At 48.3% G+C, this 24820-nt stretch overlaps 1 protein-coding gene across 1 annotated transcript in view; it reads right to left on the reverse strand.

The window, feature by feature from the left end:
* SLC25A1 (solute carrier family 25 member 1) overlaps positions 1-24820 on the reverse strand; it is a 201707-nt gene that overhangs the window by 34232 nt on the left and 142655 nt on the right. Inside the window, exon 7 of the mRNA XM_078768296.1 lies at positions 10576-10691. Coding sequence (XP_078624422.1) covers positions 10576-10691 — 116 coding nt within the window. The remainder of the gene's footprint in view (positions 1-10575; positions 10692-24820) is intronic.

A 24820-nucleotide genomic window follows, 5' to 3' on the forward strand; every position in this document is an offset into this window, starting at 1 on the left:
ACATACAAACATACACACAGAGATTACTGGAATTATAGATAGATGGAGCTCACTGTGCTCTTGGGAACTTTCAACACTCCAGAAATTGTTTCATTCTCTTCCCCAGATCTATGCCTTTTCACTATTCTATGTCGAAGTTCTACAGACAGTTCCTTGGACTCCATGGTGGAGTTTCTGCTCTGACATGCACTGTCAACTGTGGGACCTTATATAGAAAGGTGTGTTTCTTTCTAAATCGTGTCCAATTAATGGAATTGGCCACAGGTGGACTCCAATCAAGTTGTAGAGACATCTCAATGATGTTCAAAGGAAATTGGATGCACCTGAGCTCAATTTGGAGTGTCATAGCAAAGGGGTTAAATACTTATTAACTCAAGATATTTCAGCTTTTCATTTTTAATTGATTTGGAAGAATTTCAAAAAAAAAAAAATCACTGACATTATGCGATATAATGTGAAGATGAGTGACAAAACAAATCTCAATTTAATCCATTTTAAATTCAGGCTGTAACAACAAAATGTGAAAAAGTCAAGGGGTGTGAATACTTTCTGAAGGCACTGTGCATATAGCTTTGAGATGCTAAGTGTTCATAACAAAAATTGTATTGGTGTCAAAGCCTGTGACCAATTGCAAATTGACAATGGGATTATCATTATCATTATTATTTTATATAGAAAGCACATGAATCAACACAGATTTATTTCAAATGAAGACCATAGAATTATAACCAGGCTGTCACATTTTCTTTTTTTTCCCCGTTTTTCACGTTTTTCAAAATATTTTTCACGTTTTTCTCGAAATGACTAAAATGTGACTTAGCCTGGTTATAATTCTATGGTCTTCAAATAATTTCACAGGAAAAGAGAAATTGTGAACTGAGGTGAAGAGTTTGTAATATGCGATTCCATGGCATACAATACTTATAGTCAGGTTCAGTATGTCCCGATTTAAAGTTTCGTTGGATTTTTTGGGGGATTTGGAAAACTATATATTTTTGGAAACTATATTGTATAGTCAGTCAGAAAACCAATGTTGCTATTTGCACGGACTCCTGTATGGCGGCCATCTTGGATTTTCAAAATTGCCGCGGTAGAACTACTTTTTCTCAATATCTCAGCTTCTAAATAACATAGAGCTTTGATTCTAACGGCTAAACATACATTTTCAAGGGCCCCGAATCCAATGGTAACAAGTTCGATAAGCTAGACATGACCATAGAGCTCCTATGTGGCGGCCATCTTGGATTTTTCAAACTGGCCGCCGTAAAATTGATGTTTCTCAATATCTCAGCTTCTAAACAACATAAAGCTTTGATTCTAACGGCTAAACATACATTTTCAAGGGCCCCGAATCCAATGGTAACAAGTTCGATAAGCTAGACATGACTAGAGTCCCTGTATAAAGAGAGTTGCGCCATGCGCTGACCCGAGATTTCTGGTCACGTGATTTCGTGGCGCCATTTTGTGTCTAACTTCACCGTGCGTGAACGTCAGCTTGGTACGGGAATGTTGTTTATTGCCAAACAAAATGACTGGTTGTTCTGCTTTTGGTTGTTCAAACCAATCTGGGAAATATAAGATGTATAGATTTCCAAGTGATAAAGTCAGAAGACAAATTTGGGAAGCGAAAGTCAGACGAAAGAGCTGGAAAGCGATCGACTCCTCGAGACTCTGCCAGGTAGGCCCACGCCGCTTGATGATCGATGTTCAAAAGCAATTCTATCTGCTCGGTTTTTTTTTGGTTGTCTGTCCGTTGAAAACCCTTTTAAAGGGAAGTGATTTGTGTTTGTTTATAATCTTCAAGGAGCTGACCAAAAATGCATTTCCGTGGGAAGAACCCTGCTCAATTTTTTTCGGGTAGTCCTAGCGGACCGCATATTGTCATTGATTGATGAAATGTCCCGGTACAGTGACATTGCCTGGTCTGCAGTTGGGTAGTCTGCGGGCAATGTCACTGTACTTTTTCAGAGGGAATTAATTTTGATTTTATAGGGGTGGGAAACCCATGGTCCGTTTTGTTTTCAGTTGTCTGTCCGTCCATTCAAAACTTATTCCGAGGCAAGTTATTTTTTTGGTTTAAAATCTTTAGCCTAATCGGCAATCATAAAAGCAATTTTAGGGGGGGGGCCTGCTCAATTTTTTTGCGGGTTGTGCAGCCATCCATACGTCCAAAATTTGACGAGTTATTGTTTGCTTTGTACAGTGCTCATGCGTCTTGTGGCATATTTGCTCAAATATTTCCCACCCCGGGATTTATGGCCAAATTGTAGTGATGGAAGATTTTGCACATTAGACAAGCCTACAGCTATATATTTAACCTGGTGACAGCTATCGTTCCCAAAACATACAATATTTCTAGGTGATTAATGCAGTAAAACAGGTGTATTTGTGTACCCACATTTTAAACTGGCTCAACTTTCAAAAGCTGTTATCCCTGTTTGATATCAATATACATGTGGTCGATAGAGCTAGCGATTTGTCTGGCCATCTTCCGGAAGATTGTCCATGTGATTTTCTGTTGTGGAAGTACTAGTACATGACAGCTAATTAAAATTAAACTGTGTTGTGTTAGAATAAAAATTTCAATAAATAAATACATCAAGGACACTCATTGTATGATTGCAGGAACATTTCGATGTGAATCAGTTTGAGAGGGGGCGAGCTGATGACAAAAAGAGGTTGAAGTGCTCTGCAGTTCCAACAATATTTAGCTACCGGAAACCCGTGAAGCTGCGCAACTCCCCCAAGAAGCGTGGACCGTCCAGAACTGAGAGACTACAGCTACCAAACTTGTCCGACCACACCTACTCCACCCATGAACGTATTGACTCCTCAAATGAATCTCCAGCTATGAAACATATTAATCGATCAGGCAATATCCATCAGAGTTCTGGGCAAGGGTGTAGTAATAAATGAACGTTTCAATCTTACTAGATGCCGATGACGTTTTCCTTATGTCAGAGACAGAAGCTGACTTGCAGCTTGTTAAATCATTACAATGGAAATTGAATATAAATGTCGATAAAACTAAAGTTGTACACTATAGAAATATGGCAATACCACGTACAGAATTTGTTTTAAGTGTGTTAGACTATATGTCGGCTGGAAGTCCTACACCGGAATTGCTCTCGGCACCCTTTAAAAAATATTGGATATGCCCACACTCCTTTCTAAAAGTTATTTAAATTCAGAGAACGACAGCATTGGTTTGTCTTACTTATAATGTTAGCTCTTATATGCAGTGTTGGCTTGTAATATGCATTGCCATACCACTTTTAATATCACCACACAGCTCTTTTTCACGGCAATAGCTGAGTTTTTGACAAAACAAATATCACCTGTATGTAATAATAAGACTAAATATGTGTAGTAAATTTTTTTTTAGCAGGTTTAGAATATATCACCCCATATCGCGAATGTACATGTACGTATATCTAATCCGACACACTTAGACACAAAATGGCGTCCAAATTTGAGTTGACACAACTCTCTATATACAGGGACTCTAGACATGACCATAGAGCTCCTATGCGGCGGCCATCTTGGATTTTTCAAACTGGCCGCCGTAAAATTGATGTTTCTCAGGATCTCATCTTCTAAATAAGACGGAGCTTTGATTTTTCTAAATCCCAAAAACAATCCAACGAAATCTAAAATCTGGACATGCTGAACCTGACTGTGTTGACTGTAATGAGAAATACAATTCTACTGCGAGTGTTTTGCCCTTTGTGGGCCTTTGTGGCATACTGCCAAATAACACACATATACTCCTAATGTTCATGAGAACTTAAAATATGTTTACGGGTGGACAAGCTACTAAAGTAATAAGTTTGATCCCCAGGGTACAGCTGAGGAAAATAATTAGTTTACAGCGTGTGTTTTTGTATTATTTATATACTGAGCAATATACCTGATATTGTGGTGATGGTGGTAGTGTATTTGTAGCCTATTATACATCAACTAGCGGGGTCACCCGTGGGAATCCCACGGGCATGGATGTGTGTGACGAATTTTATATATATGTCTGAAGTGCGGTGCTATGCGCACAACTTGTTTGCCAAGAAGAGAAGCAACAACGCGTGTAACCAAAAAGAGTCTTTATTCAAAGCTCAAAACTATAGCACTGAACTCCTCGGGGCTGCGAGCCCCGTGTATATCCCGAGGCCACACCTACCCCTCGGGCATGGCCGACGCCCTCTTGGTGTGCGGAATGATGTCATCGCGCCAGCGAGTTACCGTGTCCGCCACATGCACCCTCCCCAGAATTCGCCCTCTGGGCCCTCTGGCGCCCTCTGGCGGCTGGCGGCGTCTGGGATGCCGGGATGCCATCTGGGATGCCGCCGGCTGCACCTGGGATGGGTGCAGGACCGGGGGGCGGCGTGCCTGGGCGGTGCCGGGGGTCCGCCCGCCGGGGGGAGGCCCCGACGCAGGGGCCGAGCCACTGGCGGGGGGTGGTCCACGTCGAGGTGGGCCGGCTTGAGGCGGTCCACGGAAACGCGGTCAGGAGTACCGCCGATGTCCAGGGTGAAGTGTTTCGCCCCGGTCTCCAGCACGCGGAAGGGCCCGTCGTACGGGGGCCGCAGCGGTGTCCGGTGGGCGTCGTGGCGGACGAACACGTACTCCGCCGTGCGAAGCTCCGGGGCGACGTGCGTTGGCGGCCACCCGTGGTGCGCCGTCGGCACCGGGGCGAACCTCTGGGCGGTCTCCTGCAGTGCAGAGCGCGGCTGCGCCGCGGACCATGGTGCCGTGGAGTCAGGGAGGAACTCGCCCGGCACCCGCAGCGGTTGCCCGAAGACCAACTCAGGTCGTCCTTGGGCGCTGCCCGAGCGTCATGGCGCGTTCTGTTGGCCAGCGACGGCTGAACCAGCGGGGTCACCAGTGAAGTGCGGTGCTATGCGCACAACTTTTTTGCCAAGAAGAGAAGCAACAACGCGTGTAACCAAAAAGAGTCTTTATTCAAAGCTCAAAACTATAGCACTGAACTCCTCAGGGCTGCGAGCCCCATGTATATCCCGAGGCCATGCCTACCCCTCGGGTGTGGCCGACGCCCTCTTGGTGCGCGGAATGATGTCATCGCGCCAGCGAGTTATCGTGTCCGCCACATGTCGACTGTTATTTTAGGCGGTGTATTTTCGTTTATCATCATGGCGTGTTGGGCTAGCCTGGTGTTGGGCTAGCGGCTAGGGTGCCAGCTTAGGATCCCAGGATCCTGGGCTCGAATCCCGGTCGATCGCTGAATTAACGCCAGGGGGGTTGACTCAGCCTGTCATCCTTCCGAGGTCGGCTAATTGAGTACCAGTTCACTGGTAATTCCCTGCTTGTCGTAAAAGGCGACAAAAAGGGTTGGCGGCAGGAAGGGCATCCGGCCGTAAAACATTGCTTCAAAAAGGGGACCAAAAAACAACAACCACGGTCCCCGAAAAAGGCCAACCCCCGCTTTGCGGGGAAAAATGGCCTCTAAATGTGGTTATTATTTTGTTATTATCATGGCGTGATTTAAAAAAAAAAAATCTCTGCATTTTCCTCTCCAATACCTCCTCACACTTTACACACACACCGGCCCATGTTTACATATACACACACACACACACACACACACACACACACACACACACACACACACACACACACACACACACACACACACACACACACACACACACATACACCCACACACATATACACATACACACACACACACACGTACATCGACACACACGTACATCGACACACACGTACACACACACACACACACACACGTACAGACACATATACACATATGCACATATGCAAATATGTATACACATATGTATCCACATACACACATATATGCACATTATACACATAATACACATATATACATCTCCACACACACACACACACACACACACACACACACACACACACACACACACACACACACACACACACACACACACACACACACAAATATGTACACACATATGTATCTACATATACACATATATGCACATTATACACATATATACATCACACACACACACACACACACACACACACACACACACACACACACACACACACACACACACACACACACACACACACACACACACACACACACACACACACACACACACAAGCAATACATGTCGTTTTGTGACGATTGTCATCAAAAGTAAACGGTGAATTCACTCGGTTTATTCGGTTCGGCTCGGTTCACTCGGTTTAAAGAAAAAGCGATAATGTCGAAATGTTGCCGCCTGGGTCATGTTGGGCGGTGTATGATACTTGTTGGCTGTTGGGCGGTGATATATTTCCTGAACCATATTTTACTTCCGGCTAATAATGTTGAATGAAATAAAAACGAAGAAATATATGTCGTTTTGTGACGACTGTCATCAAAAGTAAACGGTGAATTCACTCGGTTTATTCGGTTCGGCTCGGTTCACTTGGTTTAAAGAAAAAGCGATAATGTCGAAATGTTGCCGTCTGTGTCATGTTGGGCGGTGTATGATACATGTTGGCTGTTGGGCGGTGATATGGTGTATTTTTAAAAATATATCTCTGCGTTTTCCCGCGTTGCTGACACCGAGTCTAAAACCATGAATAAAAATGAAATCATATGGTGAGTTAGATTGGAGATAAAGGCGTGAGAGAGACTCAAGAAGGCCTTGAAGTTACAGGCGTTTGAGAATTCATTTCGTTCTATAAACGGCAACTTTCATCGGATTTTCTTCCCGTTTTTTTTCAACCAAGTCTAAAACTATGTTAGCGACTAAGAAAAATGAAATGATATATCGAATTTGATTTGAAATAAAACTGGGAGAGAGAGAGCAAGACACCACGGGCCTACAAAACAGGCCTCAAAGCTATGCGAGTTAATAAAATGGTGGATATTTGTTTATAATTATATGAAGCCACTCCCAGAATGGGTGGAGCTATGGGTGGAGCTACTCTGCAAACCGAGTAAGCCACACCCCGGACAGACGCCCAACAAACAGACAGACAGACAGAATCATCTACGGCTATTATAATATAGATATGTCTGTGGTGGTGGTTGTATATATCGGTGACGGTTCCCTTTGCTTTGCTGTCTTTGCAGGTTCTACATGTCACATTATGAGTGAGATGCAACAAGATGGTGAAGGCGGGGCAAGCCCAGGAGTCCACGAACTGTAAGCAGTGCATTTTATGCAAGGCTGATGATGTCAAGAAAGGATCCTTGGTGTTAAACCCCAGAATAGATTCCTACCAACATTTATTGAAGACAATAGAAGAAAGGGCCAGTTTGCATGATGGCATCTACGTTCAAGTCCATAAACGACTCCAAAACAGCACAAAAGAAACACTCTCTACAGAGAAGGCAATTTGGCATCGCACTTGTTACTCCAGTGCAACTAACAAGAGTGAGATACAACGTGCCAGAGACCGCCATGCGCATGCAGTAACAACTGGACACTATACTGCAAAAAAACGCGGACAGAAGAGAGGAAGCACAGAAATGGACGAGCCAGGCTCATCAACATCTGATGCAACATCCCCGTTCACACGCTCGTGTACAGTGCCACTGGATAAAGAGCAGTGTTTCTTCTGCCAAAAAGATGATGGCCAACTACTCTACCAGGTTAGGACTGAAAATGCTGGTCAAGAGCTTAGAGAGGCTGTAGAGAAGTCCCAAGATGCATTATTGAAAACACGATTCAACACATGTATCTCACCAGGTGATGCACACGCAATTGACCTTCGGTACCACAAATCTTGTTGGAGAAGACATGTGTTCCATGTAGTACGAGACAGACCTAGCGCAAACAGAAGCAGCGCAGACAAAGAACTATTGCTGCAACGGGCAAGTCTGATTGAGATGATCAACCTGATAGATGTCAAAACACAAAACCAAGCTTATCTCTCCGTGGATGACATTGAAACCACTTATGTCAATATGATTGGTGCAGAACACTTGGAAAAGCATGTACCTACATTCAATAGAAAGTGGCTGAAAGAAAGAATCGTCACTGAGTTGCCAAGCGTGACATCTGTTCTCCAAAAAGACCGAAGAAAATCGGCCATCCTCTACTGTCCAGATGCATGTGAGGAAAGCATGGTTCATTCTGCAATCACAAGTGATGGCGATGACGAGAACAACATGAAGACAATCTACAAAGCAGCACAAGTGATACGGAGGAGCATCGCAGAATTCATTAAGAAGGACCAGGAAGCAAATACCATACAGGTGTCCAGCGATATCAACGATGTTCCGGCTGAACTATACACCATGATCCGCTGGGTAATGGTAGGGCCTGTCGACAAGCTGGAAACTGAGAAGAGGACCAGTGTTGTTGACAGATCAACACTCACTGTGAGTCAGAACATCATGTATGGATTCAAATCCAACAGACAGGTGAAGTACAAACCAAGCAGCGAATCCGCAACATTCAGGCCACCCCATTCAAGAGAAAACCCCCAAGTCCTGGGATTGGCTCTGACTGTCCATCATGACACACGCAACAAAAAGCTGATGGGACTTCTCAATGCACATGGCTACTGTGTTTCGATTGTCCGCGCCCTCCTCATGGAAACTGCTCTTGCCAATGCTGTCGTAGAAAACACCAGGCAGTTTGAAGGTCTGTACGTGCCACCATTCCTGAAAAGGGGAGCCTTTGTGTTCTTTGCTGCAGACAACACGGACTTTGCCGAGGATACTCCTGACGGGAAAGGAACCACTCACGCAACGATTACTGCAGTGTACCAGAAGTCAGATGTCCCTGGAGAACCAATTGCGCAACCTCTGATCATCGGTGATGCACAGAGTCTATCGGTCACTCCATACCATGTAGATGTGCTGCACTGTGACAAGCCGAAACCACAGCTTACGAAGAGAACAGAGGAGTTTGTCATCAACAAGGGGGTCTCCAGATCCTATCAAATGACACAACTGGGATGGGTTGTTGCTTCTGCTCTATCCAGGATGAAAGCGAGGGAACACTCCAGCAAGATTCCAGGTTTGGCAGGATACAACTCGCTCTTGTCTGAACGCCAGTCCATGACTCGGGTTGGTGCCTTTCCACGACTTCCAGAGGTGGCGCATGAGTGGCCAAGTGTTCTGGAGTGTTCCCTCCAGCCCCCAAGGCCATCATTCAAATGGTTAGATGTCAGTGCAAAACAGACTGTTCTTCATCTAGATGTTCCTGCAGAACAAACAACTTGGCTTGTACAGACCTTTGTCAGTGTGACATCCAGTGCCAAAATGATGAGGACTCTCAAGATGTGATGAACGAAAGCGATGATGAGGATGATGATGACTTTACTCAATGATGAATCAAAGCTCTGTGCTCTTTAGAAGGTGAGTTACATCAGTTTTACGGCGGCCAGTTTGAAAAATCCAAGATGGCCGCCACATAGGAGCTCTATGGTCATGTCTAGCATATCGAACTTGTTACCATTGGATTCGGGGCCCTTGAAAATGTATGTTTAGCCGTTAGAATCAAAGCTTTATGTTGTTTAGAAGCTGAGATATTGAGAAACATCAATTTTACGGCGGCCAGTTTGAAAAATCCAAGATGGCCGCCACATAGGAGCTCTATGGTCATGTCTAGCATATCGAACTTGTTACCATTGGATTCGGGGCCCTTGAAAATGTATGTTTAGCCGTTAGAATCAAAGCTTTATGTTGTTTAGAAGCTGAGATATTGAGAAACATCAAGTTTACGGCGGCCAGTTTGAAAAATCCAAGATGGCCGCCACATAGGAGCTCTATGGTCATGTCTAGCTTATCGAACTTGTTACCATTGGATTCGGGGCCCTTGAAAATGTATGTTTAGCCGTTAGAATCAAAGCTCTATGTTATTTAGAAGCCGAGATATTGAGAAAAATTAGTTCTACGGTGGCAATTTTGAAAATCCAAGATGGCCGCCATACAGGAGTCTGTGCAAATAGCAACATTGGTTTTCTGACTGACTATAAAATATAGTTTCCAAAAATATATAGTTTTCCAAATCCCCCAAAAATTCCAACGAAATTACATAGTGAACCTGACTATTAGGTTTATTTACTTGTGCAAGTACATTTTGGGGAAATTTTCAATGTCAGGGTGAATAATAATCAATGAGATTTAACTGGTGCCAAGAGAAATTCCATTTCATCTCAAGTGATCATTTTCAACATCCAAAGTAGCGACAAGTCAGAAAAGGATGTCTCAATTTGGGGTTGTACCTGCTAAAGACGAGGCGTTGAAGCAGAACATCATGAGGAGAGTATTCCTGCTGATAGACAGGATGCCGAGGTGTATTCTCATACTCATCTAGCTCTCCCCAATTTTACACCTATTAGCATGTGCATGATTATCAATTTGTTGCAGTGAATGTCATTCAGAATTATTTTTTTTGCAGAAAAATGGATCTTTTTCCAGCCAACCAAATCATACAAATGGTTGTCCATCCTGCAGGGCAACCCAACCCCCAACTCCCCACCCCCTTCCCAAAAAGGTTAGTGTCGAGCACAGACTTTGTGTTCGGATTAGATGCCAAACAGGCAAAATAAGATTTAAACCATAATCCTGCAATATTTTGACAGCTTGCCACAAAATACACACAGCACCTGCATCCTGGTCTTGACGACATCTAACGGGGTGTTTCCAAAGACGCTAGCAGCCCCAGCAATGGCGCCAAACATACCGGTCACTAAGGGCTTCATCTCACGGTCCGGATTATCCGCTGAAAAGAGAGGGGAGGGAGGAGGGGGAGCGAGAACTGATGAGGATACAAAGGTGAGACAATTCAGTTTGATTGATTACAATCACAAGATCTAGCTATCAAAATCTGGACCATTCCAAAAATAATTAACACTGTTACAGTAACAACTCATAGACAAACAGGAGCATTATGCCAACTGTTAAACCCTTAAAAATTATAAAAAGCAACAGCTTTATGTGCACCGCATTCTACGCCAATCAAGCCTTCCAGGCAGACGTGCAATTTTCATTGATCTTTGGGTCGCAATCATTGCAATTGACTGCCAACCTGAAGACAAATTAGAAAGGTGGTGGTCGAACAACTGGATGATGGAAATGCTACTTACTACTTCCGTTTTGACGATACCAATGAGATTAAAAATAATAATAATAATAATAGTAATTTATATATATATATATATATATATATATATATATATATATATATATATATATATATATATATATATATACGTATATATATATACATATATATATATATACGTATATATATATATATATATATATATATATATATATATATATACGTATATATATATATATATATATATATATATATACATACATACATACATTCATACATACATATATATATATATATATATATATATATATATATATATATATATATATATATATATATATATATATATACATATATATATATATATATATATATATGCATACACATATATATATATATACATATATATATATATATATATATATACATATATATATATATATGCATACACATATATATATATACATATATATATATATATATACATACACATATATATATATATATATACATATATATACATATATATATATATACATACATATATACATATATATACATATATATATATACATACATATATACATATATATATATATATATTGTTGGGGATATGGGAATTGTGTGGGTAATCTGATGTAAATTTTCCCCTTTTTGTATGCTGTAAATCTTGTAAATTATCACCCTCCAATAGTACAAAGATCAAAGGTCGCCCTTAGTTAATCCATCGCATACACGTAGCAAATCTTAAGTTCCCTCATTAGTTATGTCCTTTGCCTTTGTAAATGTAGTTGAAGGCTCTGTGGTCCATTAGTTCATTGCGTTGCGTCAATTAAATAAGATAGATGCCCCTTTTGTCAGCTATTGCCAACTGCATTCGCCACTACGGTTTGGGCTGATGGTCAGCGCCTTTGACTCCATTAGCCACGAGGTGAGCTTGGAGAGGAAAGGTGGGTCTCCACCTCGTCATAGAGGGGAGGAGTGAGCCAGCCCTTGCCGACCAACCAAGGATGAGGGGTTTGGCTTTGAGAGGGCGTGGAGAGAACCGTCGAGGAGGTTCGCGAAGGTTTGAGGGTGTGGCATATATAACCCGTCACGGGACGCCCCCCAAGGGAGATGAGAGGAGATGAGACACGGAGCAGATGGGATACGAGAGCTGAGCATTGACTCCACCACGCAGCGTTGACTCCACCACGCAGCTTGACTCCACCACGCAGCTTTGCCACCGCCGCAGTTCGAACCGTAGCAGCTTGCACGACCACAGCTTGGGCTTTGACGGTGGTGCCGACGTGGCCGCGAAGGAACGGCGGCTGCCCACTCCCGACCCGACCGTGCTTCGGTCCGATCTGGACCTTCCTCTCCCTCCAGCGAATCCATCTGCAATTTCCCCATCGTGTGAGTCTGCTCATTTGTCCGTCTTTCATGTTGTCTTGGGGTTTATAGGTAAGACTGTATAGTTAAGCTAATAATTTGCACTGTGTCTCCTGCTCTTTCCATTACCTTGTAAATCGTATTTCCTTTCTTTTCTGCTTTAGTTGTGTGTAAATAATAATAAATATCTGTTCTTCCTACCTTGTCTTCTTCCTCACATTCGGTCGCTTTAGAGGTTTCCATATTGAGGGTACGTGGCGCGATTCGGCCAACAAAGATAAATCGGGTCTAGTCTTGGTAAATGGCTCACGACGCAGTTCACTTCGCTCGGCGCAAATCATCCATTATGCTGCGGCCGTGAGCGGGGAGTATTCCCTTGCGTACCGGGAGGCGCTGGTATTTAGGTCATAGGACGGTTGGGCCTAATACCCTACCCAGCGCCGACCGGGCGTGACGTCATACCCCCGGGACCACGTCGGTCAGTCATTAGCGAAGGGATTAATCTCCCCTTCTTAAAGGGAAAGGCCGACGCTGGGATCCGTAACAATATACATACATACACACATACATACATACATATACATATATATATATATATATATATATATATATATATATATATATATATATATATATATATATTGTTACAGACGCGGCTTTAGATGTTATATTGACCGAGCGGTGGTGTATTTAACCGCGTCCGAACAGTTACTCCCCGATTAAAACCCGATTCCACCCGACGTTGACCAGATCGCCCCACAGATATTCAATCGGGAAATCTCTAAAGCGACCGAAAGAGAATGAAAAAGAAGAAGAAGAAGAATACAGAGGAAGAACAGATTTATTATACACACACAAGCAATGGATGGAAGAAGCAGTAACACAGCGAATCGTTAACTTACACTATTCATTTTTACTTAGCCCCAAGACAACGAGCAGGACAGGACGTTCACACTTACACAGGGGATAATGCAGGCAGGTAGGGCTTGAGGTGGATTGCTTGAGAGGGAGGCAAAGTCGGGAGGCCGCAGCTCGCAATTCCTCGCGGTTTTGGCGGGAAACCCTCCGTCGTGTATCCGCTGCGGTAGACGTCACGCGCTGCTTCGGCACACCTGCTCCTCTTCTTATGGTGGAGCCGTCTCCCTCCTTTCAGCGCGTCTCTCCAAAGCTGGTTTCCTTGCCGAGTACCTCTCCTCTTTGGCTTGGAGCGTTTCGCATCTCACCGATCCTCTTGGTGCAGTCTCTTTGCTCATCTCCCAAGGCTTCTCCCAAGGCCTCTCATAAAGCAGTCCCTTACAGTCGCTTTTATCACCTCCGGCGGAATTAAGCCGCCGGCTCCGAGGGCACGCCTACCGGGTCGCTCACCGCGGTGCTGATTGGCTGCTAGGGCTGGTTCACTCCTTCCCTCTTATGACGAGGTGGAGACACGCCTTTCTTCTCCGACTCAAAGCACATGGGCAATGGCGGTTGAAGAAAACCGCCCAAAATGTGGAAGGCAATTGGAAAGGAGGTTTTGGGGAAATTGGAAGGGCCTACGCTTATTTTGTTTGATACAATGCAAAGTCAATCTAGTGGGAAACACATATTTAGCCTACATGGAATAAGGAAATACACTATTTAAAAGATATATCGTGACCTGCGTGTAAGTTTCATGGAATTAACTAGGAGGCCGACTGCGACCATTATTTACATTAACAGGGTGTTACCGTACTGTTGTAACGTTCACATTGTAACGTTTCCACATTCGTTACAATATATATATTGTTGCGAATATGGAATTTGGCCTCCATATCCGCTTGTAAATATTCCCCTATTTTCCCCAATACTCCCCAACTATCCCCAATCCCCCCTTTCCCTAGTCCCATTGTCTGTAAACAACAATCAGTAGAGCCGACCTTCCCCTTTTTCCCCCATTAAATGTCGTGCCCAGGTCCACCGCACCACACGTAGACCACTTTCGGACACATCTTGCTAGTTATTCTTAGTCTATGTCAGTTAAGGCCTCGTTTCCATTAATTATGACTCTTCGTTGCACCAGAATGTGATTATATGGCACCAGTAGTGAGTTTAGGACCTTTCCCATACCTCCTCCCATCTTCTTCCCCGTCTACAACAACAGAGGGGCACGGCGCTGCGCGGGGGGGAGTGTGCGTCCTCCCACCGGCTCGGTTAGCCGCCATCGACAATGCGCTCCAGACAACGCGCTCCAGACCATGCGCTCCACGGGGTTACCACAAAGGGGCTCCTTGTCAGCTCCTCGTCAAGGGCGGAGCCGGTAACCCCCCCGCACGCACCCAATGAGAAGCAACGTGCCGATTCCACGAGGCGGAGCTAACGAGCCGAGGGCGTGTCACTCCCCGCCGGATATACGCGGCCCCGCGCCGGATGTGACGTCAGATGCGCCCCCAGCTTGAGCAGACAAGACGCCATCCGAGCGCTGCGACCTCCCCGCATCTCTGGACCGGACCGAGTCGATTCTGACCTTTGAGCCCAGGTGCACCTGGAGCCATCGCTACCCGCCTGTCCTTTCCATCAATCCCCGTGTGAGTCAGCTTTGTCCCGTTTATCTGTCGTCTGTTGGGAATAATATAAGATTGTGTCTAAGTGCTTGTCTTTCTATGTTGTACCTCTCGTCCCTGTAATCTGACCTTCCGCACGAATATAATCTCCTCCGGAGGTCTTGAGAACTGTATCCCTGGTGTCGTCATTTTAATCCCAGCCGTGTGTCTGTTCCTTCATTGACCTAGCATCGCGCGACTAGTCAACGTTCGGGTATAATATCGAGTATAATCTTGTGCAGACGTGGTCATCCCAAAACCGCTCGGTGAATAACATCCAAGCCACGTCTGTAACAATTGGTGTCAGGAGTGGGATTCGAAAACGGGACTAAATTTATTAGGCCCAAATTTGTAACAGTTAGAATCGATTCGGAGCGCGTTTCCCGCGCGAAATTATAACGGCCGAAATTTGAATTTGTTTTACGAAAATAAAAAAAAAAACCGAATTTTGAAAGTCGCGCTATGGCGGATCAAGACAGCTGGGGTCCGGTAGAGGAGAGAGAGGTAGGGTCGATCCAGGACCAAAATGAGGGACAGGAGGAGAGCGAAGCAGTGAGGGCGGCAGGTTCGCAAAATAGCGCCGTCACGCACGAAGAAGCGGGCGCGCAAAATGGCGCCTCGCTGATCACCGCGCCAGCGACCGTGGCAGCGCCCCCGGTGGATTTGAACTTGTTTTTTATGCAAATGAAGGCCCTTATGGACAAGAATAATGAAGAAATGGAAAGCAGAATAATGATGGGAATGAGGGCTGATAGGGAACAAATGGGGAACCGGATGGATGCTCAGAGTGAGCAATTGGGGGTAATGGGGAACCAAATGGGGGTAATGGGGAACCAAATGGGGGTAATGAGGGACGAAGCGAGGGGTACCGGTGAGAAGTTAGACAATAATTTTGAGGGGTTAGACAACGGGATAAAAGAGGTGAGAAATGGGTTAATGGGGGTAGAAAATAGAATGGCTGCCCAGGAGAATCAGTTAGAGGGGGTGAAAAAAGGGTTAGAGGGGTTAGAAAACACCATGGAAGGCAAATTGAGGGACATGAGGGACCAAGCGGAAAGGGAAGTTAACCAAATGGGGCAGCAGATAGAGGGGGTCAGAATGGGGGTAGAAACCAAACTGGATGCTCACAGGGAGGAAATGGAGCAGATGAGGGTGGCATCTGGGCAGGAGATGCAAGTGATGGGAGAAGAGATCAGAAGAGGTGTGAGTGAGGAGGTCGGAGGAGTGCGCGAGGAGGTGAGGCACTGTAAGGAGCGCATGGAGAAGGAGGTGAGAAAGGGGACTGTAAAATTGCAAGGGGGTATAGAGGAGTTGACACTGGGAGTAGAACAACTGACAGTGGGACAAAAGGAGTTGGGGGACCAGGTAAAGAAGAACACAGCGGTAATAGAGGGTTTAAAATCGACACAGAAGGAGATAAAAAAGGACGTAGGGGTAATTAAAAAAGAGTGTCAGACGGTACATGAGAACCTGACGAGGAAAATGGACAAGGTGGTAGAGGTGATGGAGGTTAAAGAGCGGGAGGTGCGGGAGCACATAGAAAAAAATAAAGTGGAGTTAGAGGAAGAACTTAAAGGGGCGCACGAAGAGATGAAGGAAATGAAGCAAAAATTAGAAGAAGTGGCAGAAGGGGTGAGCGAAATTAAGAAGCGACGGAGAGAGGATAAGAAAGAGATAAAGGAGGAAGTAAAAGAATTGGTCCAAAGTCTGTGTTCGGATCGTGATGATGTGCTCATTAACCGGATGAGGGATTCGCAGGTGATGGAGGAGAAGCGAAGAGAAAGAGAACCCGGTGTAAGTGGTGACCAATATGGTCGTGCGTATGATGCGCCAGGTGATTTAATAAGCTTGGGGGTCGAGATAGACCCGGATGTTCGTGAGAGGCCACGAGTGAGGTGTATGGCTGGTCCGGAGGGTATGGAACGAGAGGTGCGAGGTGTGGGTGAGCAAGGTTGTGGTGGTATGGAATGGGTAGCGGGTTGCGGGGGTGTGACCCATGCATCGACACCAACAGGGGTAGTTGTTGGAGGGACCGGGGAGGCACGAGAGCCCCTTGGGGGTAATGTACTGTGGGGGCCCGACCGGTTCGGCCCCGCGCTGACCCCGCAAGGGGCGACGCACGGGGTCCGGCCGGCGGGCAACGACTCGCATACGAGGTGGTCCCACAAGGTCCCACTCGCGCCGTATGACGGCAAGAGTGATCTACGCGCGTACCTGGCGCAGTTCGACAGTGTGTGTAAGGGTAACGGTTGGGGTGAGGACGAAGGTGGAGTACACCTGGTGGCCGCATTGCGCGGCGCGGCGGCGGAGGTGCTGACGGCATTACCAGCGGGTGCTCTCACCCTGCCAGCCCTCCGCGACGCCCTAATTAATCGATTTGGAATAGAACAGCAGAGCGAGCTTGTTAAAGCTCAGCTCGCGCTGCGAAAGCGCAAGCCCCAGGAAGCCATCGGGGAACTTGCCCACGACATTCGCCGCGCAGTGGGGATCGCACATGCTAGCATGGCAGCGGATTCCCGGGAAAGCCTGGCGCTGGACCATTTTATCCAGGCCCTCCCGGACATTGAGCTCCGGCAACAGCTCGCCATGTGGCGCCCGCAGACTCTGAGCCAGGCGGCTGACGCTGCGGCCCGTTGGGAAGCAGCGAGGCCCCTGGCCCGGGGGGGCGAGCGTCTCGCAATGGCGGTCCGCCAGGTGGGACCCCCGATGGAGGGCGGACCCCTTAGGGGGCCCACCCACGACGTGGGTCCTGACCTGGCGGGCATGGTCCGGAGGCTGGTGGACCAGCGCCTGGCAGGACCTGGACCATGGCAGGCGGCCTCGGAGGTGGCCCGCGGTGGACCACGAGCGGGTAATCCAATTCGGACCTACAGGGGGGGGAATTTGGAATTCCGGAGGCAAGCACCTTATCAGGTGAGGTGCTATACCTGCAACCGCCCGGGTCACCTGGCGCGGCACTGTCGAAACGCGCGCCGGGATGATCCCCGGCAGTTGAGGTCCTCAACTCCGCCCAGGGGGGAGCGGGTTAGCCGACCCCAGACACCCCCCCGCCAGACCCCGGGAAACTAGAAGGTGTCGGGCACGTAGGGCGGTGTTCGGCAGTAGAGGATGGAGGAGAGCCCTCATTGACGCGACAGGTCATTTATTGTGGCCAAATTGGAACCGGTAGCCTGACAATTAGATGCAAAATTGCCGGCGTGGGGGTAGACGCCGTAGTGGACACAGGAGCTAGCGCCACGATCATCAGCCCTGTGGTCCTTGATTCGAGCGCAGGTGGCTGGAATAAGATCCAGCGCCTGCAAAATTATAGTTTGCAGCTTGCTACCGGGGTAACGGCCCCGATCATAGGGCGTGGTTCTGTGACCCTCAAGTTAGGGTCGGTAAGGAGGGAGATAGATGTTTGGGTGGCGGAGGTGTGCGACCCATGTTTAATAGGGTTGGACCTGTTGACTGCCAGCGGTTGTAAAATCGACTTGTGCCGGGGGATCCTGCAGGTGGGAGTAGAAGAGCTGCCGTTAGGGGGAGTGAGCACGGCCGAGAGAGCGGAGCTGGAGGCTTCCGAGGCCGTGACCATCCCCCCAAGGGCCGAGGCGATAGTGCCGGCCCGGTGGGCAGCTCGCCCAACATGGCAGGAGTCCTGCGGCCTGGTCGAACCGGTGGCAGCGCAGTCCATACCGGGTTTAATCGTGGGCCGCACCCTTGTAAAAACGGACGGACCGGTAGTGGCCGTCCGAGTAATAAATATGAGTACAGAACCACGCACTATAGTAAGGGGCACGAGGGTAGCTGGCTGCACCCCCGTTGAGGAAGTCGCGACAGTGAGGGGCGAGAACGTCCAGCCGAGCCGACCCCGGGGGGAGCCTTCAATAACAAGTAGGAATTGGCCCGATCCCATTTGCGAGATGGTAAATCGTAGCAGCGTAGAGTTGGGAGGTACCCAGAGGGAGGCCTTACACAAACTGGTTGGGTCCCATTTGGACCTCTTCTCCCTGTCCACCGAGGATATTGGACGTACGGGCCTGGTGAAACATCAGATCCACACCGGTGAGGCCCGGCCTATTCGTCAGGCCGCCCGACGGCTCCCTTGGAGCAAGAGGGCGGAAGCTGACGAGCAGGTTGAAAAAATGCTCGACGCAGGTGTGATCGAGCCCTCGGGAAGTCCTTGGATGTCACCTGTTGTGCTGGTCAAAAAGAAGGATGGGACCACGCGGTTCTGCGTGGACTATCGCCAGCTAAACAACGTGACACTCAAGGACTCATATCCCCTGCCAAGGATTGATGACACCCTCGATGCCGTTGCGGGCTCAAATTGGTTCACAACTTTGGACCTCAAGAGTGGGTATTGGCAGGTGGAGATGGATAGGGCAGGGAAGGAGAAAACGGCATTTTCCACAGGTAAGGGACTGTATCAGTTTACTGTGATGCCGTTTGGTTTGTGTAACGCCCCCGCCACCTTTGAAAGATTGATGGAGCATGTACTAGGCGGCATGCCATGGCAGTCATGCCTGGTGTACCTGGATGACGTCCTGGTACATGCCCAAACGTTCCCCCAGGCAGTAGCTAATTTGGACCAGGTGTTCGGGTGCCTCAGACAGGCAGGGTTGAAGCTGAACCCGAGCAAGTGCACTTTGTTTGCAAGAGAGGTGGCCTATCTAGGTCACGTGATTGGCCGCGAGGGGGTAAAAACGGACCCAGACAAAATTAAAGCGGTAGAGGAGTGGCCCGCACCACGTACCATCAAAGAGGTGCGGGGATTTTTGGGACTCTGCTCCTACTACCGGCGCTTTGTGGCGAAATTTGCGGAGTTGGCCCGTCCCCTCCACCGGCTTACGGAGAAGGGGACGCGATTTAATTGGACACGGGAGTGCCACGAGGCCTTCCAAAAATTGAAGGGGTGTTTAACATCCGCACCCCTTCTAGCTTACCCCACTAGTGACGGGACATTTACCCTGGACACGGATGCGAGCCAGGAAGGATTGGGCGCAGTTTTGTCTCAGACACAGGAGGGCGTGGAGAGAGTGATTGGTTATTATAGTCGGGCCTTAAGTAGGCCCGAGAGAAATTATTGCGTCACTCGCAAAGAGTTATTGGCTATGCTGGCTGCCATGAACCATTTCCACCCGTACTTGTACGGGCGGAAATTTTTGGTTAGAACTGACCATTCCTCCTTGCAATGGCTCCTTCGGTTCAAGGAACCGGAGGGCCAAATTGCAAGGTGGTTGGAAAAGTTGCAGCAGTACGATTTTGATGTGGCCCATAGGGCCGGGAAGGCCCATGGTAATGCGGACGCACTCTCTCGGCGTCCTTGTCTGGGAGAAAACTGCAAATTTTGTGCGAGACACGAGGAGAGGGAACAATTGGGCGATTCGGACCCGACCCTCGTTGTCCGGGCAACCCGGGTGAGAGGGCCAATTTTGCCACTAACTGCAGATGAGGAATTCGGAACTTTGGCATGGAGCACGGCCCAGCAGGAGGATCCTGTCCTGGGGCCAGTGTTCAATTGGGTCAAACTGGGGCAAAGACCAAAGGGGGAAGAGGTCACCCCCCTCGGGGCACAAACAAAGGCATATTGGGCTCAGTGGCAGACCCTGGAATTGAAAGGCAACATCTTGTATCGCAAGTGGGTGGAGGTTCCCTCAGATCGAACTTCCTGGCTGGTGATAGTCCCTGACAAATTCAAGAACGTCATATTGCAACAGGTGCATGGTACCCGCTCCGGCGGCCATTTGGGCAGGACAAAGACAATATCTCGGGTCCGCCGGAGGTTCTATTGGGTGAATATGGGGCGCGACATACAGGACTGGTGTCGGAGATGCGACGCCTGTTCTGCCAAAAAGGGACCAGCACGGAGGATGAGGGCCCCCCTTCAATTACATCAGGTGGGGGCCCCCCTTGAGCGGGTGGCTATGGATATTCTAGGACCGCTGCCCCGCACCCGCCAAGGTAATAAGTATATCCTCGTGGTAATGGACTATTTCACCAAGTGGCCGGAGGCCTACGCCCTCCCCAACCAAGAAGCAGGGGTGGTAGCGCAGGCCTTCGTGGAAGGATTTGTGTGCCGGCATGGGATTCCACAGGAGTTGCACACCGACCAGGGACGAAATTTTGAGAGCAAATTGCTAAAAGATGTGTGCAGTCTCCTGTCAATTCGGAAAACCAGAACAACGCCTTTAAGACCTCAATCTGACGGGATGGTGGAAAGATTCAATCGAACTCTAATCCAACAACTGGCACTGTTCACCGCCACCCGTCAGGATGACTGGGACGAACATCTCCCTTACTTGCTCATGGCCTACCGAACCAGCCAGCACGGGGCCACCGCATGCAGTCCAGCGTTGCTTATGTATGGGCGGGAGTTACGGGCTCCCGCCGACTTGCTATGCGGTCCCGTGCCAGACACAGTGGTTAACCCGCCGAGGGAGGGGTACGCACGTCACCTAGAGGAAGGCATGGAGCTAGTCCATGCCTTCGCCCGCCGCCAACTCCATCTGGCGGGGGAAAAGATGAAGCGCAGGTACGACGACCGGAGCCAGGGGAGTCAATACGCTCCGGGGATGAAGATTTGGTTCTTTAATCCCCGGAGGCTGAAGGGAAGGTGCCCAAAACTCACCTCCCCCTGGCAAGGCCCAGGAGTCGTCCTGTCGCAAATCTGTGACGTGGTCATTAAGATCAAAATGGGGCCACGAGCCCTCCCTCGGATCGTCCACGCCGACCGGATAAGACCTTACACCGGCGAGCAGGCGCCCCCGTGGATTGCCTCGGCTTTAGATGCCGAGGCGGGACCCAGTACCTCTGAATAAGGGGGGCTTATTAGTGCCAGAGGACTGGGGGATTGAGGAGCGATGTGCCCGGTGGGTAAGAGTGGCATCCCTGCCACCCTGCCCAATGGGGGCAAAGGAGCACTAGATTATGGGGTGTATGGCAGTGAAAACTAGCCCGGGTGGGTTAGGATATGGTGTGTAGGGATCTAGCGAGGATTGACATTAGGTGACGTTAAGTTTAGTTAGTGACTGATACCTGTAGTAGGGACGCAGGTAGATTAGTGTGGATGATAATGACGAGGGAGCGCAATAGTTTAAAGGGACGACTGGGAAGCGCAAGTTTCAGAAGGGAGTAGTTAGCTGAGATGATGCCGTGTTTGTGAGAATTGAACAGGTGTGATTGCACAGGTGTGCAACTGGACAGGTGTGTGGAGCAGTGTATGAGTAGTGAGTGTGTGGATCAGCGCGAATGCGCTTGGGGAGAGAAGGGTGCAGGTGGCACCAGGTGTGAGAGCACAGGTGTGCAGGTACAGGTGTGTGGAGAGAGTTGGAGTGAGTGGTACGGAGTGGTGTGCATGGTGCGAAGGTGTGGATGGGGGAAGAGTGGACCCCTTTCACGAGTACCCGGGGCGGGTAGTGTAAGTGTTAGGTAGAGGGTGCAGGTAAATTGTGGTTGGATATTGGCATTTGTGGTGCGGTTGCAGAATGGTATTGTGGATGGGTGCATTAGTGTTGTGGGAATGGCTGGGCGTGTAGCCTGTTAGTGTGTGTAGTTGGTTGGGCACTCCACCACTGTGAGGATGTCGGCCAGGTGAGGCCGCAGGTGGGCTCTGGGAGCCGGTAGTTGTGAGTGGGTGCCTGAGGATCCCGGGTGTGGATCGGGCAGCCCAGTGCCAGAGAGGGCACGGAGTGGGGAGAGAGCCAGAGGGCCTTCCCCAGGTAGTTAGGTTAGGGTGAGGAGCAGGTAAGCTCGGAGGCAACTGCAGTGGTGGAGGTGTGCAGGTGGGTAGACCCACTGGGAGAGGTACACGCCACAGCCCAGAAATTGTGCGAGGGCACCGGGAGATGAATCGGGGGAGTGAGACCCCAAATTGAAAAGCACCACAGGTTGGCCAATGGGAATTGGTTTTTAGAACCCATAGTGTAAGAGGGCCAATGGTTTGGCCGGAGAAAGACCCCGGGTAGTGTAAAGTTGTTAAAGTCATTTAGGAGATAGTTAGGATTGATGAACCTGTCGCACCATACGCAGCCACTTACCTGAGGTGATGATGATGACTCCACACCTGTGTTTTCTTGGTTTGTAGCAGGAAATGAGATTGCTGTGGATTTGTGAGACGCATCACGACGTGGATGAGACATTGGGGTGATTCCATCTCTCCCTCCCTAGGAGGGACTGATGATGAATTGGTAATGGCAAATTTTGATGTTGAGTTGAAAATGGCAAATTTTGATGAGAGTTGAAAATGGCAAATTTGATTGGTTAGGAGGGAGAGAAGACGAATTTGGTTTATGGGAGGAACGGGGAAGACAGTAGGGATGTTTGTTGATTTGTAAAGTAGATGTTTATGGGTAGTGTTGTGTTTTGTGGATGCAGTAAGGGGTAAGGGAGGGGCCATGTAGGTTACCTGGTGGGGGGGGGGGGCGTACGATAGGAACGTACCTGTCTCACCTGGTTCCCATGTGCCCCCAGTGTGCATCATCTTACATTGCGTGCACTTTTGCGCCCTTACCACCTTACTCACTTGTCTTTTCTTTTGTCTCCCACCTCCGAGGATCTGGCTTTGGGGTAGAGAGAGAGGAGAGAGAGGTGCTGGCTTCGCAGTTGTGGGCCTGCACTTTCGCTGCTTGCTGCTTGGATCGATACACCATACGGACCGCAATGTTTGTGGCCACCCACAATGGACCGCAGTTCTTTTGCGGCCAAGCACCACCCGTGGAAGGACCTATGGGTCAACGTGGCACCTATGCCAAACAGGTGAACCACTTATAGTTGACACCACTGAAGGCCAAAATACAGAAATGGACGCGGTTGGCGCCTTTCTTTATTTTTGAAAAGAAGTAAGAAGGCCAAGTGCACCACACGAAGGCAAGACCAGCGGCAGAACATCGGCCGGCTGCGACACCACACAATGATTTATAAACACTTTATTGGTGCACCGGATGGTGCTCACTGTGTGATGGGGTGGTGCTTGATGCTTGGAAGGGGTGCTCTGCACGTTATTAAAGGCCGTCGGCCACAGAGCACTCGTGGGTTGGTGTATCGATGCTGGCAAGCGTGCTCTCTCTATGCATAACATCTGCATGTGTTCTTCCAAAAACAGGTCCTGGATCGTAGTGTAAATATCAGCGTAGTCTTGTGTAAATAATGCTCCCTACCGGCTGTATGTTTAGTTTGAGAATTCTTTCCGGATTCGGTTATCCTGTGGGTGTGTTTCTGAGAGGAGAAGGGTGCAACGTCGCAGGGGGACATATTTACTCATTTGTGAATATCTGTAAAACTGTCGCACTCAGGGTAGAGTTAATAGTAGAGGGAACTACATTGCGTGCCACACTAAAGTAGGTAAAAATTTATCGGGTCGGGACGCCCCGAGGGTAGAGAAGGGTGCAATGTTGCGAATATGGAATTTGGCCTCCATATCCGCTTGTAAATATTCCCCTATTTTCCCCAATACTCCCCAACTATCCCCAATCCCCCCTTTCCCTAGTCCCATTGTCTGTAAACAACAATCAGTAGAGCCGACCTTCCCCTTTTTCCCCCATTAAATGTCGTGCCCAGGTCCACCGCACCACACGTAGACCACTTTCGGACATCTTGCTAGTTATTCTTAGTCTATGTCAGTTAAGGCCTCGTTTCCATTAATTATGACTCTTCATTGCACCAGAATGTGATTATATGGCACCAGTAGTGAGTTTAGGACCTTTCCCATACCTCCTCCCATCTTCTTCCCCGTCTACAACAACAGAGGGGCACGGCGCTGCGCGGGGGGGAGTGTGCGTCCTCCCACCGGCTCGGTTAGCCGCCATCGACAATGCGCTCCAGACAACGCGCTCCAGACCATGCGCTCCACGGGGTTACCACAAAGGGGCTCCTTGTCAG

The sequence above is a fragment of the Myxine glutinosa genome, chromosome 14 (genome assembly GCF_964187855.1).
Source record: "Myxine glutinosa chromosome 14, kmMyxGlut1.1, whole genome shotgun sequence".
NCBI classification, from domain to species: Eukaryota; Metazoa; Chordata; class Myxini; order Myxiniformes; family Myxinidae; genus Myxine; species Myxine glutinosa.